Source organism: Lactuca sativa, chromosome 4, assembly GCF_002870075.4.
Source record: "Lactuca sativa cultivar Salinas chromosome 4, Lsat_Salinas_v11, whole genome shotgun sequence".
In the NCBI taxonomy this organism is placed as follows: Eukaryota; Viridiplantae; Streptophyta; class Magnoliopsida; order Asterales; family Asteraceae; genus Lactuca; species Lactuca sativa.
Genome location: NC_056626.2, coordinates 393128599 through 393141920, shown reverse-complemented (window position 1 = coordinate 393141920; position 13322 = coordinate 393128599). Strand labels below are relative to the sequence as shown.

Genomic DNA, 13322 nt, shown 5'->3' with positions numbered 1-13322 from the left:
TTGCCCAGCCAACCTAAATTTCAAGTACGCACAAAATCTTCTCCGCCATGGGGTAAAAGACTGGTGGAATTTTGTCATGAAGGACTGTGCATCTGCTGAGAAGAATGCACTGACATGGGAACAGTTTGTGGAAAAGTTTAGGGAAGAGTATGTTCCACTTGTAGATAGGGAGCGACAAGCTCAGGAATACTTGTCGCTTAAGAAAACAACGATATTCATAGAATGGGCCCTATTCTACCCAAAATATTCGTTCTCAAAACATGTGCAGATGTCTCGCACTACTAGAAAATAGTCATTTAATGACATGCGAATAATGACACGTACTGATTTGCGATATACATTTTTTATGTGTCCTAAAAATAATGTCAAATTTCCAAAATTTAAAGGATAAAGGACACACATTTGTGTGTGCCCTAAAATTAGTGTCCTACAAAAAATGCAAACACGGAGGGCAGTTATCTTGAATGTGTGTCCTCTAAAAATGTCCTTTTATAATTTTTTACTTAAATGCGCGCTTTTAAATGGCGAAAATGAAATCTTCCAAAATTCTAAAAATTTGAAGTACCCCGTTTGTGCACTCTCTCCTCTAGATCTCCCTTCATTCTCTCCATCCCTTCTTTCTGCAAACCCAAGCCATCGCCACCACCGTTGAACTCTACAAACTCAATCTACACTTCACACTTATGTGATTCTCTCCTCTTTGGCTTTCCAATCTGTGATTTCACTCGGAAAACGGCGATTTAGGGTTCATTCCTACCCAAAATTCTCTAAGCTCAAGATCTCTTTCTTCATCTCCCCCTTCATTTATTTTTCCGATAACTTTCTCCGACGAATCTATAAACAGCAATGGCCGGTCGAGGCAGAGCATTTAGAACTGCAGTGGCAACTAAGAAGGCCATCTCAAGAAGTAGCAAGGCTAGCCTCCAATTTCCCATCGGTCGTATCTCTCGGTTTCTCAAAGCTGGAAAGTACGTCGAGCTTGTTGGCGCCGGTGTTCTTGTATACCTTTCCGCCATTTTATAATTCTTCAAATGCACGTTCGACCCTTTTATTTCAGCAAACCCACCAGGACCCTAAGGCATGTGATGGCTTTAGTAGGGCAATGATATCTTATGGCTATTGGTGGAAATGACAGTTAGTTGATTCAATTGTTTTGTTTGCATACAATTTTTATGTTTTGTTACAGTTTACCGAAACATTGTTTTATGAGAGCAGGAAAGTGTCCTCTTGCTGGTGTATGGGCCTTAGATACTGCTGCTAAGCCATATGAATGGCGGAAATTGTAACTTGAGGGATAAGGTCCACCACCATGCATATATGGCTACTCTTATTCTGTGTTTTTCTTTCCTATTTAAAATTTATGTATCAATATTTGATTTTATTTTGATAAAGGTTCGCGACTGCAAGTGCACGCTCAAATGGTCTTCTTTTGATTTGTGGGGGACGGGATACCAATAGTGTGGTGAGTCACCTGACATGCTTTAAAACTTAGTCCTTGAAAATTGGAAAGATAACTTTTACGATGTATTAATTAGGGATGCATATATGTTATCTTTAAATCTTTTACTTTTTAATTTTTATAAATTGCAACGAGGGATTAGGTGGCTGACCTGGTTTCATAAGTGCAACCTCTTGCAAGCGCATATGGACTTGCAAAACATAGATATGGTCGGTGGGAGTGGGCAATCTCTCCTGGTGTTTCAACATTTCCTCGTTATCAACATGCAACGGGTGTTGGTTCTTATTAGAAATCTAGTCATACCTCTCTCTCTCTCTCTCTCTCTCTCTCTCTCTCTCTCTCTCTCTCTCTCTCTCTCTCTCACACACACACACACACACACACACACAAATATGCTAAAAAGTGTTTGGTTGTAGGTTTTTGTGAATGCTCGGCTCCATGTTTCCGGGGGGCACTTGGTGGTGGACGCATGGTGGAAGACTCATCAAGTGTAGCTGGTATGGTTATGGTATTCATGCTACTTTTAAATATTGTTGATCTAATATGTTTGTAACATAAAAACTCACTATTAATCTCTTTCTTCCATCTAATATCAACTAACTTTTCTATGGAAACAATATCTCTTTGAATCTATTTTAAATACCACAAGATCTTCATATATAGAGTTTCTTTTGGAATGGACCCACATATGTACTCTTCTTCTTTTAATTTACTATCTGTTGATTTGAATTCAACTGGCCATTCAATTATATAATGATTAAGGTCATAATCAAGTAGAGATCTTTAATGAAGTTTAAAAATTAATTTTTGGAGGGTGCATTGCTTATTTAACACATTACTCACTATTAACTTTAGTTTCTGTAAACTTGAGTGAAAATGACTTGGTTTGACTGGTTGCTCTACAGTGAAGATATGCAAATATAGTATAGTTATGAGAAGATATAAATGCATGTATGCACGAGTGTAATAAGACTCCATAATTTGATATAAAATGAACTAGAACTACATAAAAAATAATGTAATTTATACCAAATTTTTTTTGACTAAAGTTAAGCACCATCAGGACAAGAGTTATATCAGATTTTTCAGTCTATATGCGTCTAGCTACTCTAACAATAACAACTTTCTCCACTTAATTCATGTTTTTCAATTAAACCATTGTTTTTGACTTCAAATTTTTTCATGTTGTAGGAGGAAAAATTATAAAAAAAAAAAAGGGAAGGTTTTCCTCTTCTAAACTAAAAGGAAAAAGTGCAATTTCTTTTTTGAGTATTTTGATCACCATTGATCAACAATAACCACCAATAACCTCCATCAGACCTCCAATATATGGGTAATTGTAGTGGGATAATATTCCAGTCTTTTGGTCTTAATGATAAGGCTGTTAGTCTATATATTATTAGCCTGCTTGTTTATGGGCCCTTTTGTCTTTAGCCCATTAGGGTTTTTGTCTTGCTAGTATTTATATCTGCTTTATTCTTTGTAATTTTTATGCTTTTCTTTGAGAACACTTGTAATTTCTCTTTATCATAATCATATGACAATGTTATCATGGTATCAGAGCAGAGGTTCGATACGTTGTTAGAAGTCTTTGTAACATTCATCTGTGGCGCGGATCGAATTGTTGTTACCTGCTGTACTCGTTTGTTGTCGTTGGTATTCGTTGTTGCAGCTGTTGGTTCGTTGTTGCTGTTCATTCGTAATTGCCGCTGTTGGTTTGTTATTCGATTGATTGCTTCCGCTGGTTTGATACTCCTTTAATTCTCAAATTGTTATATTGTCATTGTGGTTATTTATTCACTATCAACATGACTGGAAAGGATGATTCCCTTCACTCAATCAGTACTCATTTGGATGGAAAGAATTATACGTATTAGAGTTACGTTATGCAGAAATTCCTTTGTGGGAAGAATATGTGGGCCTATGTCACTGGGACTAAAGCCAAATCCTCAGTGCCTCAAACTAAGAATTTTGATATGTTGCTTGATGCTTAGGAGACTGATAATTCCAAGGTCATTACTTGGATTAATAACTTTGTTACTCAGTCTATTGGTATGCAGTTGGCTAAATATGACACAACAAAAGAAGTTTGGAATCACTTGGAGATATTGTATACTCAGTCCAATTTTACTAAACAATATCAGTTATAATATGATATGCGTGCTCTTCAACAGAATGACCAGAGCATTCAAGATTTCTATGTCGCTATGTCCGATCTGTGGGACCAATTGGCTCTTACTAAAGTTAAAAGATTTTGAGTCTTACCTTGCTATGAGGGAAGAACAATGTTTGGTCCAGTTCTTGAGGGCCTTGCGTTCTGATTTTGAAGGCCTTCGTGGAACCATTCTTCATCGCTCTCCTCTTCCCTCAATGGATTTTGTTGTCCATGAGTTAATTGTAGAAGAGACTCGTATCAAGTCTCATGTGGATAAAGATTTTAAAGCAACCTCTATTCCTACTCCCGCTCCTGTTGTGCTTGCTATTTCCTCTAACCATTCTCGACAAACGTCAAGCGTTGCTTACGATGAATCTGCATTCTGCAAACAGAAAAATCATTGGAAAGCTCAGTGTCCATTGTTAGTCAACAAGGGTAAATCTGGTCAACCTCTGTTAGGGCAGCAAAATAGGTCTAGTCAACATAAGTTTCAGCCGCCTTCCTCTGGTACTCCTCCATGGACCCCTCGTCCTCCACAGTTTGTTGCTGCTGCTTTACCACTAATTGACACGAAATCCATTGGACACATGCCACCATCTGCATTGGATCCCAAGGTTTTTTGAGAGCTTCAGACAGTATTTGGCTTCTAATCCCACTGCCATGTCTGCATCTATGTCTCATTCTGGTCCTTCTTCATCTGTTACATCAGGTATTCCCTCATCTTTTGTGGATTTTATATTCTGGTGCAACCCATCATATGACCCCTCATTTGTCATCATTTACTTCTTTGTTGCAAGTGTCATCTATTTCTGTTAAGTCTACTAGTGACACATCTATGCTAGTTGAGGGTGTTGGGTCTGTCTCTATTTCTCATATCACTCTTCCTGATGTTTATTACATTCCCAAACTTACTTTGAATCTTGCCTCAGTCAGTCAGTTATGTAAGTCTGGTAACTGGGTGTTCTTTTCTGATTCTGTCTGTGTTATACATGATCAACACACCCAGAAGGTGATTGGGATCGGCCGTAGGGTGGGGGAACTATATGTCTTGGAGGTCCTCAAAGTATATGCTGCTGCTGCTTCCAGCATTGATTTATCTTCTTTTCGTTTCAGTCCTTTGTCGTCTGAGTTTTATCTTTGGCATTCTCGTTTGGGACATATGTTTGTATCACGTTTGAATTTTTTTAGCATCTAGTGGTGTTTTGGGTTATTTAAACTCTTGTGATATTTCTGATTGTAGTGTTTGCAAACTAGCAAAATTCTCTGCTTTACCCTTCAATAAAAGTATGTCTTTTTCTACTGCTCCTTTTGACATTATTCATTATGATGTATGGGGTCTTGCACCCATATCCACAAAGGGTGGGTCGACCTATTATGTATCTTTTATAGATGATTATACTCGATATACATGGGTTTATTTTATGAAATGCAGATATGATTTCTTTGATATTTACAGCAATTTTAGAGTTCTTGTTAAAACTCAACATTCGGCTGTGATTAAGTGCTTCAGGTGTGACTTACAGGTGAATATACCTCTAATGATTTCACTCGGTTACTTGCTTCTAATGGTACCATACACCAGTCTTCATGTACTAACATACCTCAGCAAAACGGTGTGGCAGAACGAAAACATCGTCATATTGTTGAGACTACCCGCTCATTGCTCTTGTCTGCGTAGGTCCCTAGTGCCTTTTGAGGAGAAGCATTTCTAACTGCTGTGTATGTGATTAATCGTATCCCTACTTCATTGAATTCAGGAATATATCCTTTGGAGAAGTTATATGGTCATCTACCAGACTACTCTTCCTTACGAGTTTTTGGATGTACTTTTTTTGTCTTCGTCTTCATATTGAAAGGAACAAGTCGGGGCCGAAATTTGCTATTTGTGTATTTTTGGGGTATGGTATTGGTCAGAAAGGATACCGTTTCTATGGTCCTACGATTCAGAAGTTATATGCTTCCCGACACGTTACTTTTTTTGAACATATTCCGTTCTACTCGATTCCTGCTACAACCCACAATGTAACAAAGTCCGATCTTCTGCGTATTGATCCTTTTAATGAAGATATAGAGGCTCAAGATTCATCTATGCCACATGATCCCTCAGCTCATGACACACCCACTTCTTCAGAGGGTGCCTTGACTCCACATATTCCTGAGCCTGATCCTCCAATTATTGAAGTTGAGGATCCACCTCCACCACCACCCCTCAGGAGATCTTCTCGTCCTGTCAAGTCCACCAAGCTACCAGATTTTTCTTACTCTACATATTCAGGACCGTTTGCTTCTTTTATAGCAAGTATCCATCATCTTTCTGAACCTGAATCATATAGAGAAGCTGTTACAGATCCTCTTCGGACTCATACATGGGATTTGGTTTCTCTTCCTCCTGGGAAACATACGATAGGTTGTCGTTGAGTGTACAAGATAAAAACGAATGTTGATGGTTCTGTTAAACGTTACAAGGCTAGACTTGTAGAAAAAGGGTATTCCCAACAGTATAGATTTGACTATGAGGAGATATTTTCCCCTGTTGCAAAGATGAGACAGTTCGTACTATGATTGCAGTTGCATCCATCCGACAGTGGAAGATATTTCAAATGGATGTCAAGAATGCCTTTTTGAATGGTGACCTTCATGAAGAGGTTTATATGACCCCTCCTCCAGGAATTTAGCACCGACCGGGTGAGGTTTGTCGGCTTCGCAAAGCTTTGTATGGGCTCAAGCAAGCCCCTCGTGCTTGGTTTGATAAATTCTCCACAGTGATTACCTCTCTTGGATTTGTCCAGAGTAATCACAATTCTGGTCTGTTTGTTAGATGCTCGAGTGCAGGACGGATTCTTCTGTCCTTATATGTGGATGACATGATTATTACAGGTGATGACCATGGTGGTATTGAGTCTTTGAAGCATGATCTAGCTCGTCGATTTGCTATGAAGGATTTGGTCTTGCTGTGTTATTTCTTGGGTATTGAGGTTGCTTAGTCTAAGAAAGGGTACCTTCTTTCCCAGACTAAATATATATCTGAATTTTTTACACGGGCGGGCCTCTCTGACCATCAGACTGTTTATACTCCTTTTGAAACCAATTCTCGATATTCTCCTACTGATGGTGTTCCTTTGTCCAATCCGCATCTTTATTGCACTATGGTGGGAAGTTTGGTTTATCTCACAATTACTTGTCCAGATATTGCTCAGGATGTTCATATTGTCAGTCAGTTTGTTACTGCTCCTACCTCTGTTCATTGGGGATCTGTTCTTCGCATTCTGAGATATCCTCGTGGCACTCAGTTTCAGAATCTCTTGTTTCCCTTGATGTCTTCTCTTAAGTTACATGCCTATAGTCTCTCATTTCATGGAAGATAAAGAAACAAGATGTTGTCTCTAGATCTTTCACGGAGGCTGAATATCGTGTTATGGCTGTAACTACATGTGAGATTATCTAGTTACAGTGGCTGCTTGCGGATATGGGAGTTTATGTTTCTTCATCTACTCCCTTGCATTGTGATAATAAAAGTGCAATACAAATTGCGAAGAATTTTGTTTTTCATGAGTGGACGAAGAAAATTAAGATTGATTGTCATTTTACCCGTCATCACCTGCAGCTTCGGACCATTTCGCTTCCGTTTGTTTCATCAACCTTGTAGATTGCAGATATTTTTACGAAGGCTTTATCGACTTCTTAGTTTTGGTTCTTATGTGACAAAATCTCAATGCTAATTGGAGCGGCATTGTAAGTTTGAGGGGGGATGTTAGTCTATATATTATTAGCCCGCTGTTTATGGGCCCTTTTGTCTTTAGCCCATTAGGGTTTCTGTCTAGCTAGTATTTATATCTGTTTTATTCTTTGTAGTCTTTATGCTTTTCTTTGAGAACCCTTGTAATTTCTCTTTATCATAATCATATGACAATGTTATCAAAGGCTTAATGGGTTAAGTCGCAAACTTAACCCATTTGTTGAAATGAGAGAAGACACAACATGGCCTTTGGATTCTGAGGATGTGAACATGGATGTCAATAGCTCTTGATAGCTAAAAGAATGTTGAGTCATCTTTATCTGTTGAAGTTTGTGAAGAGGTTATTATGATGGCTCAAGGATTTGATACTAATATGTTGGTATATATACACTACTAGAAAAAAGGCCTTTTACGACGCGCAAAATACGACGCTCATTGATCTATGTTACGCAAAGGAGAGTGACATTAGAAAAATGTCATCTCTTCAAAAAATTTAAGGATAGAAGACACGCATTATTGCGCGCCCTTAAATTAGTGTCTAAAAAAAACACGGAGGGCACCTATAATAAAATGCGCGTCGTCTAAGGATGTCGCTTTATAATTTTTAATGGAACGCGCGTTCCATCCTTTAACAGTAGGGGGAAATGAAATTATGTAAAAATTAAAAATCCCGCCTTCCTTTTTTTTCTCCTTTCCCTCTTGCCTTGGACGCTCCTTCCTTCCCCCTCCCGACATTGACTGCTGCTTACTTAGCTTCTTCCCTCACTTCTACCTACTGGAACCACCATATCTCCCACTCGATGTTGAAATTGTTAGAAAAAGCCCTAATTATACTCTCAAGTCTAAATACAGAAAAAACAGAAGATGGTGAAGAAGTAGCAGCAGAGGAAGTGGAGGATGAACAGTCGAAAATGGAAGGAATGGCATCAATAGCGTTGTTACTAGATGGGTCAATCTCGGGTCATTTTGTTCAGCTTCCCGAGTCCGTTTATTACCAGATGGGTCAATCTCGTCTTTTTGTCTCGACTTCATATCTCTCTGTAAAGCAAGCGACGACTTCATATCAAAAGTGGAGGTGGCAGCCTAAAGACTGTAATTTGCCAAAGTAAGCATACCTGAAACGTGAAATTGGCAAATTGGATTGCACAGAAACGCGATTGGGATTGGGAATTTTGGTTTTGGAACGCCGATTTGTGAAATTGGGATCAGCACATCCTTTTGAATCGGTTTGTCTTCCTTTACCTCTGTACTCTCACTCACTCTCTCTCTCTCTCTCTCTCTTTCTCTCTAAGCCCTAAGCTGCCACCATCAATAATAAAATAGTTCGATCAAGTTTAGTTCAATTCCTGATCATCGATTTGAAATTCTATTTCTGATATGACCTTTTGTGCAATTCTTTGACCTTTTAATCTTAGGGTTTATCTTCATGAAATCTAATCTCTGTGAACGAACTAATACACTTTAGGATTAGGGTTTAGTAATGGGATTCCTTCGTTTTTGTTAGGGCGATGTGAGTAATGAACCAAGGAGAAACACACAACAATGTAATCAAGAAGAAGATGTTCCAGTCTTGGTTGATGCAATACTTCCATTATCTGCAGCTGCCATGGCTTTGCCACCTTTATCTATTCGAGGTGATTTGGGAGTTGTTTCTACTGCTGGAGTTAGATATGCATATCCACTCCTAAAATCATTTGCAAAAATGGGACCTCAAGGTGTTCTTGGTGCCACAAAGCTTTTACGCCCTTTTTCAGAAATAGTTGATTCATTGGGACTCAAAGATCCTTTCATTAGAAATTGGGTGGATCTTTTGTCTTTCTTACTTGCTGAAGTGAAATCTGATGGTGTTCTTTCAGCAGAAATGGTACATAATCATATCATACATTAAAAAGTTTCTTTTAAGGTAGTTTTACTTTTTGGTATGATGGAATTGAGGAAGGAATGGAATGGGCTATTCCATTACCACATGTCCTCATCCATTCCATTCCAACCAAACAGAATCCATTCTATTCCTTCATATTTTATAGTTCTCTAAATGTCTAATCTTTTGCCTGTATATATATCCACATATTTGCAGATTTATATGTTTGCAGAATGGTATAAGCCAGGTTGTAGTTTAGAATACCCTGTTGGTGGAACTGGAGCACTTGTTGAGGCTCTTGTTCTCAGATTTTCCTTCTGATAAACTTCCAAAAATGTCAGAACCTTCACAACTTATGACAGAAAATACACGTTCTCATCTTTATGTTGCACTCCCTGTTCTCAGTCAAGGAAAGAAATGGGTCTTACTATACAGGTAAAATTTCATCTTCATCATATTTTCAGTTTCACATTATTCTTGAATCTTGATATATCATTATCTTTTTTATATGTTAGTACATGGAGGCATGGCATATCTCTTTCAACCTTATATAGAAGAAGCAATCTTTGCCCTGGGTTAAGTCTACTGGTAATGTCTTGTCTTCAGTAACTATGCAAAATGTCAACTTTACCCTTTAACTGAAACTTGATTAAACATTTTCAGGTTGTTGGAGATCATAAAGGTGCAGTGTTTGGTGGTTTAGTTGAGGCACCTTTGAAACCATCAATAAAGAAAAGATACCAGGTTTGTAATTGTTTAATTAAGTTCGTTTCTCTATATGTTGACAAAAGACTTTTCTACCCTTTTTCACTATGATGAGTAAATACTATACAGGGATCGAATGATACATTTGTGTTTACAAATACACCAGGGCGTACTGTTACAAATACACCAGGGCGTACTGTTAATAGAGGAAAATAATTGTTAACACAGGAACTTTTTCTTGTTTATTAACAGCATGGATGATGATGATGGTGATGGAGAACCAGAAAGTGCAAGCCTTTGCAATCCCTACGGGTCCAACTTGGGCGTTTTACCACCCTATTGTACTGCAAAGTGACATCACACCTAGTTAGTTGGTTTGGTTCATAAATAAACAGAGCTTTCAGATTCCAGTAAGCATTCTGGGAATCTTCTTCAAGAACATGAATATTCTTGAAGGGATTCTGAGTATAATGTGAACTGAAACTTGGCAGGATTGTGAAAATTTAAAAAAAATTGACTCCACGACATTGGTTTTCTGATACTCATGCTGGTTTTGGTTGCAGTTGTCAGGGTTCACAAAGCTGTAATGGAAATCTTAGGATTCAGGGCAGAAAATCAAGATTCAGTCACCAAAAATCTATCTCTTGCGTTTCAGGGAGCCCAAATGATGATCAAATCCAGGGGCATATTCGTCTTGTTTCAAAGTATGCATTGAGGAGGATCAGATGATAGTTTCATTCACATTATCAAAAGACAATAAGTATCTTCTTGTTAATCTCGTGAATGAAGAGTTACATCTTTGGAACATCCAGGGGCATATTCGTCTTTGGAACACTTGAGCTTTTATTTGGTGGAATTGCTCGTATCCTGCGTACTTTTTTTCCATTATTAAGAAGTTCAACCAATTTTTGGTCAGGTATGTCTTCATTTAAAAGATTATAATTTCTTCAAAAACATGTGTGCTTTAAAAAGGAACAATGGTGAAGTTGAATATTTGTTATGTAGGATGGGAGTCTTTGATGTGTTCTGTGAAGAACATCATTGCAAATGGTAGTAAAGAGGTTTCCCTTGCTGCAGTAGGGTGTTTGCAAATGGGGCTAACATGAAACAACAGTTTCAACTAATAAATTGATTTGCACCATAATTTCTTTTTAACAAAACATGTTTATAAGTTATATAGCAATCTGTTCACAACAGAAACCATTTCATTTTCATAAAAAGCCTGCTCCACTTAGCAACCTCACTGTTTCATTAGGAATGATAACATTAGGATTCCTAACAGTAACAGGTGGATATGTTTTGCTATGAACTGATTTGTAAGATTCATTGACCTGAAGACTAAGGGCCCTCATTGTTGGAAGTATTGGAGAGTTTTTATCAGCTGCTTTGCTGCCTCCAGAGCCATTAGCTGTAAGTGTTAACAGTTCTTGATGACTTGAATCTTAGTGAATGATTCAAATTGCTAAATGATAGAACTTTAATTTGTTCTAGGTCCAAAATGTTGTGGATTTTTCAAAGATGATTGGAGCATTAGATGTAAATGAAAATCTTACACATCTTGGTTAGTTTATATTAATATATTTATAAAAGTTTATTTCCTAAGATTATCTTTTCTCATTTTTTCAAAATATACGTAAATATCTGGTAATGCTTCCATTGGATCCGAAATTAGGGAAAATGCTAATAATGGGTGCTTTTTTTCGTTGCTTTGATCATATTCTTACAATTGTTGCTGGACTTAGTGTCAGGGATCATTTTCTTTTGCCTCAAGAGAACAAAGACGTGAGTAATCCAGCTACTTTCACACAAGGGTATTTTGGTCTTTTCCTGATATCTTTTGTATGTCTATTTCAGCAAGCTAGTACAACAAAATCAATATTTTCTGCAAAGGATTACAATGATCATATGGCACTTGTGTGTGAATATGAAGGATGGAAAGAAGCTGAAAGAGAAGGATATGCTTATAAATATTGCTGGAGGAATTTCCTTTATGCTCAAACACTTCAAGCTATACATTCTTTAAGGAATCGTTTATCCATATTTTAAAAGATGCTCAATTACTTGAGACTAAATCGAGGATTAGCAACAGATTAAGTCATAATCAATCATCGGTTAGCGCCATTATATGCTCAGGCCTTTTTCCTGGCATTGCATCTGTAGTGGTATGTACGCTTAATGCTTATTAATTTAATTTACAATTTACAATACAATTGATAGATATATGAATCCATATGTTACTTAATTTTGTTCTTTTTTATTTTTAATATGTGCAGCATAGGGAGACATCAATGTCCTTCAAAACTATAGATGATGTCCAAGTCTTACTCTATGCAGTAAGTATTAAAGAAATAGCAATGCACTTTCATTCATTTGTTTCATATTTTTTTCACATTTCTCTAATGATATTTTTCCTTGAGTCATAGAATGATTGGCTCATATCTTGTTTTTTGATATTTATACGCAATTTTTTTCTTACGTCGGTGGTGGCGAAGTTCAAGATTAAGGGAGACTTGTAATCATGTTTGGCTTTCCTTTCCAGTAAGAAACAGAGTTGTATGATTATTTGTTAGTTTAATAGGAATGTATAACACATGTTAGCAATGTATTATTTTTGTTTAACATTTGAATGATTTTTTGTATGACATTATAATTTGTGCAATTTATTTTATATTATGCAATGGATTGTATTTTTTGTATATGGTATTTTATTAATGTTATAAGAAATTAAATGAAAATTTAATTAAAAAATTAATAAATATATAAATTTATTTTTTTTTAAACATTTAAATTTACGATATGCAAAAATGTATGTCATCTTCATTTATGACATGGCCTTTCTTGACAGGGGCTTTCTTGATACGCATTGCGTGTCATTAACACGCGCGTCGTAAGGTTACGACACGCGAATGCGTGTCGTCTTCCTTTATGACAGGGCCTTCCTTGATACGTATTGCGTGTCGTAACCGCGCATCGTAAATGCGCGTCGTAAATGCGCGTCGTCTATAGACGACGCGCAAAAGCGCGTCGTCTCTCTTTATGACAGGGCCTTCCTTGACACGCATTTGCGCGTCGTCTGAGCGTTTTACGACGCGCAATGAGCGTCGTAAAAGGCCTTTTTTCTAGTAGTGATAAGATTTACAATTATAGATTATTTAGGTTTTTATTTGGAATTTCAAACATACAAACTAAATGTACATTCTAATGATCTATCTTAATTAATTCTTGCTTCATTCTACATAATCGATTACTAATATGGAATCAAGTAAAATATCATCTCCTACCACACAGGAAGATGATGTTGTTCTTGAAGACCAGCCGAGATCAGCTATATTAGAGTTGAGTTTATTGCATAATGAAGAAAAAGTGGAAATACGAGAAAGTTTCTAGAAACGAACCCTAAAAGTTG

General features: G+C 37.2%; 1 protein-coding gene across 1 annotated transcript; it reads left to right on the top strand.

The window, feature by feature from the left end:
- Positions 1–1356: 1356 nt before the first annotated feature.
- On the top strand, positions 1357–12534 carry LOC111918967 (uncharacterized). Its single transcript, XM_052770682.1, has 12 exons — positions 1357–1462; positions 1602–1731; positions 1876–1956; positions 3021–9646; positions 9727–9799; positions 9875–9955; positions 10169–10282; positions 10480–11326; positions 11408–11477; positions 11659–11698; positions 11771–12078; positions 12190–12534. The coding sequence occupies exon 4, from the start codon at positions 3281–3283 to the stop codon at positions 4235–4237; it is 957 nt and encodes a 318-aa protein (XP_052626642.1). The 5' UTR covers positions 1357–1462; positions 1602–1731; positions 1876–1956; positions 3021–3280; the 3' UTR covers positions 4238–9646; positions 9727–9799; positions 9875–9955; positions 10169–10282; positions 10480–11326; positions 11408–11477; positions 11659–11698; positions 11771–12078; positions 12190–12534.
- The last annotated feature ends 788 nt before the right edge of the window (positions 12535–13322 follow it).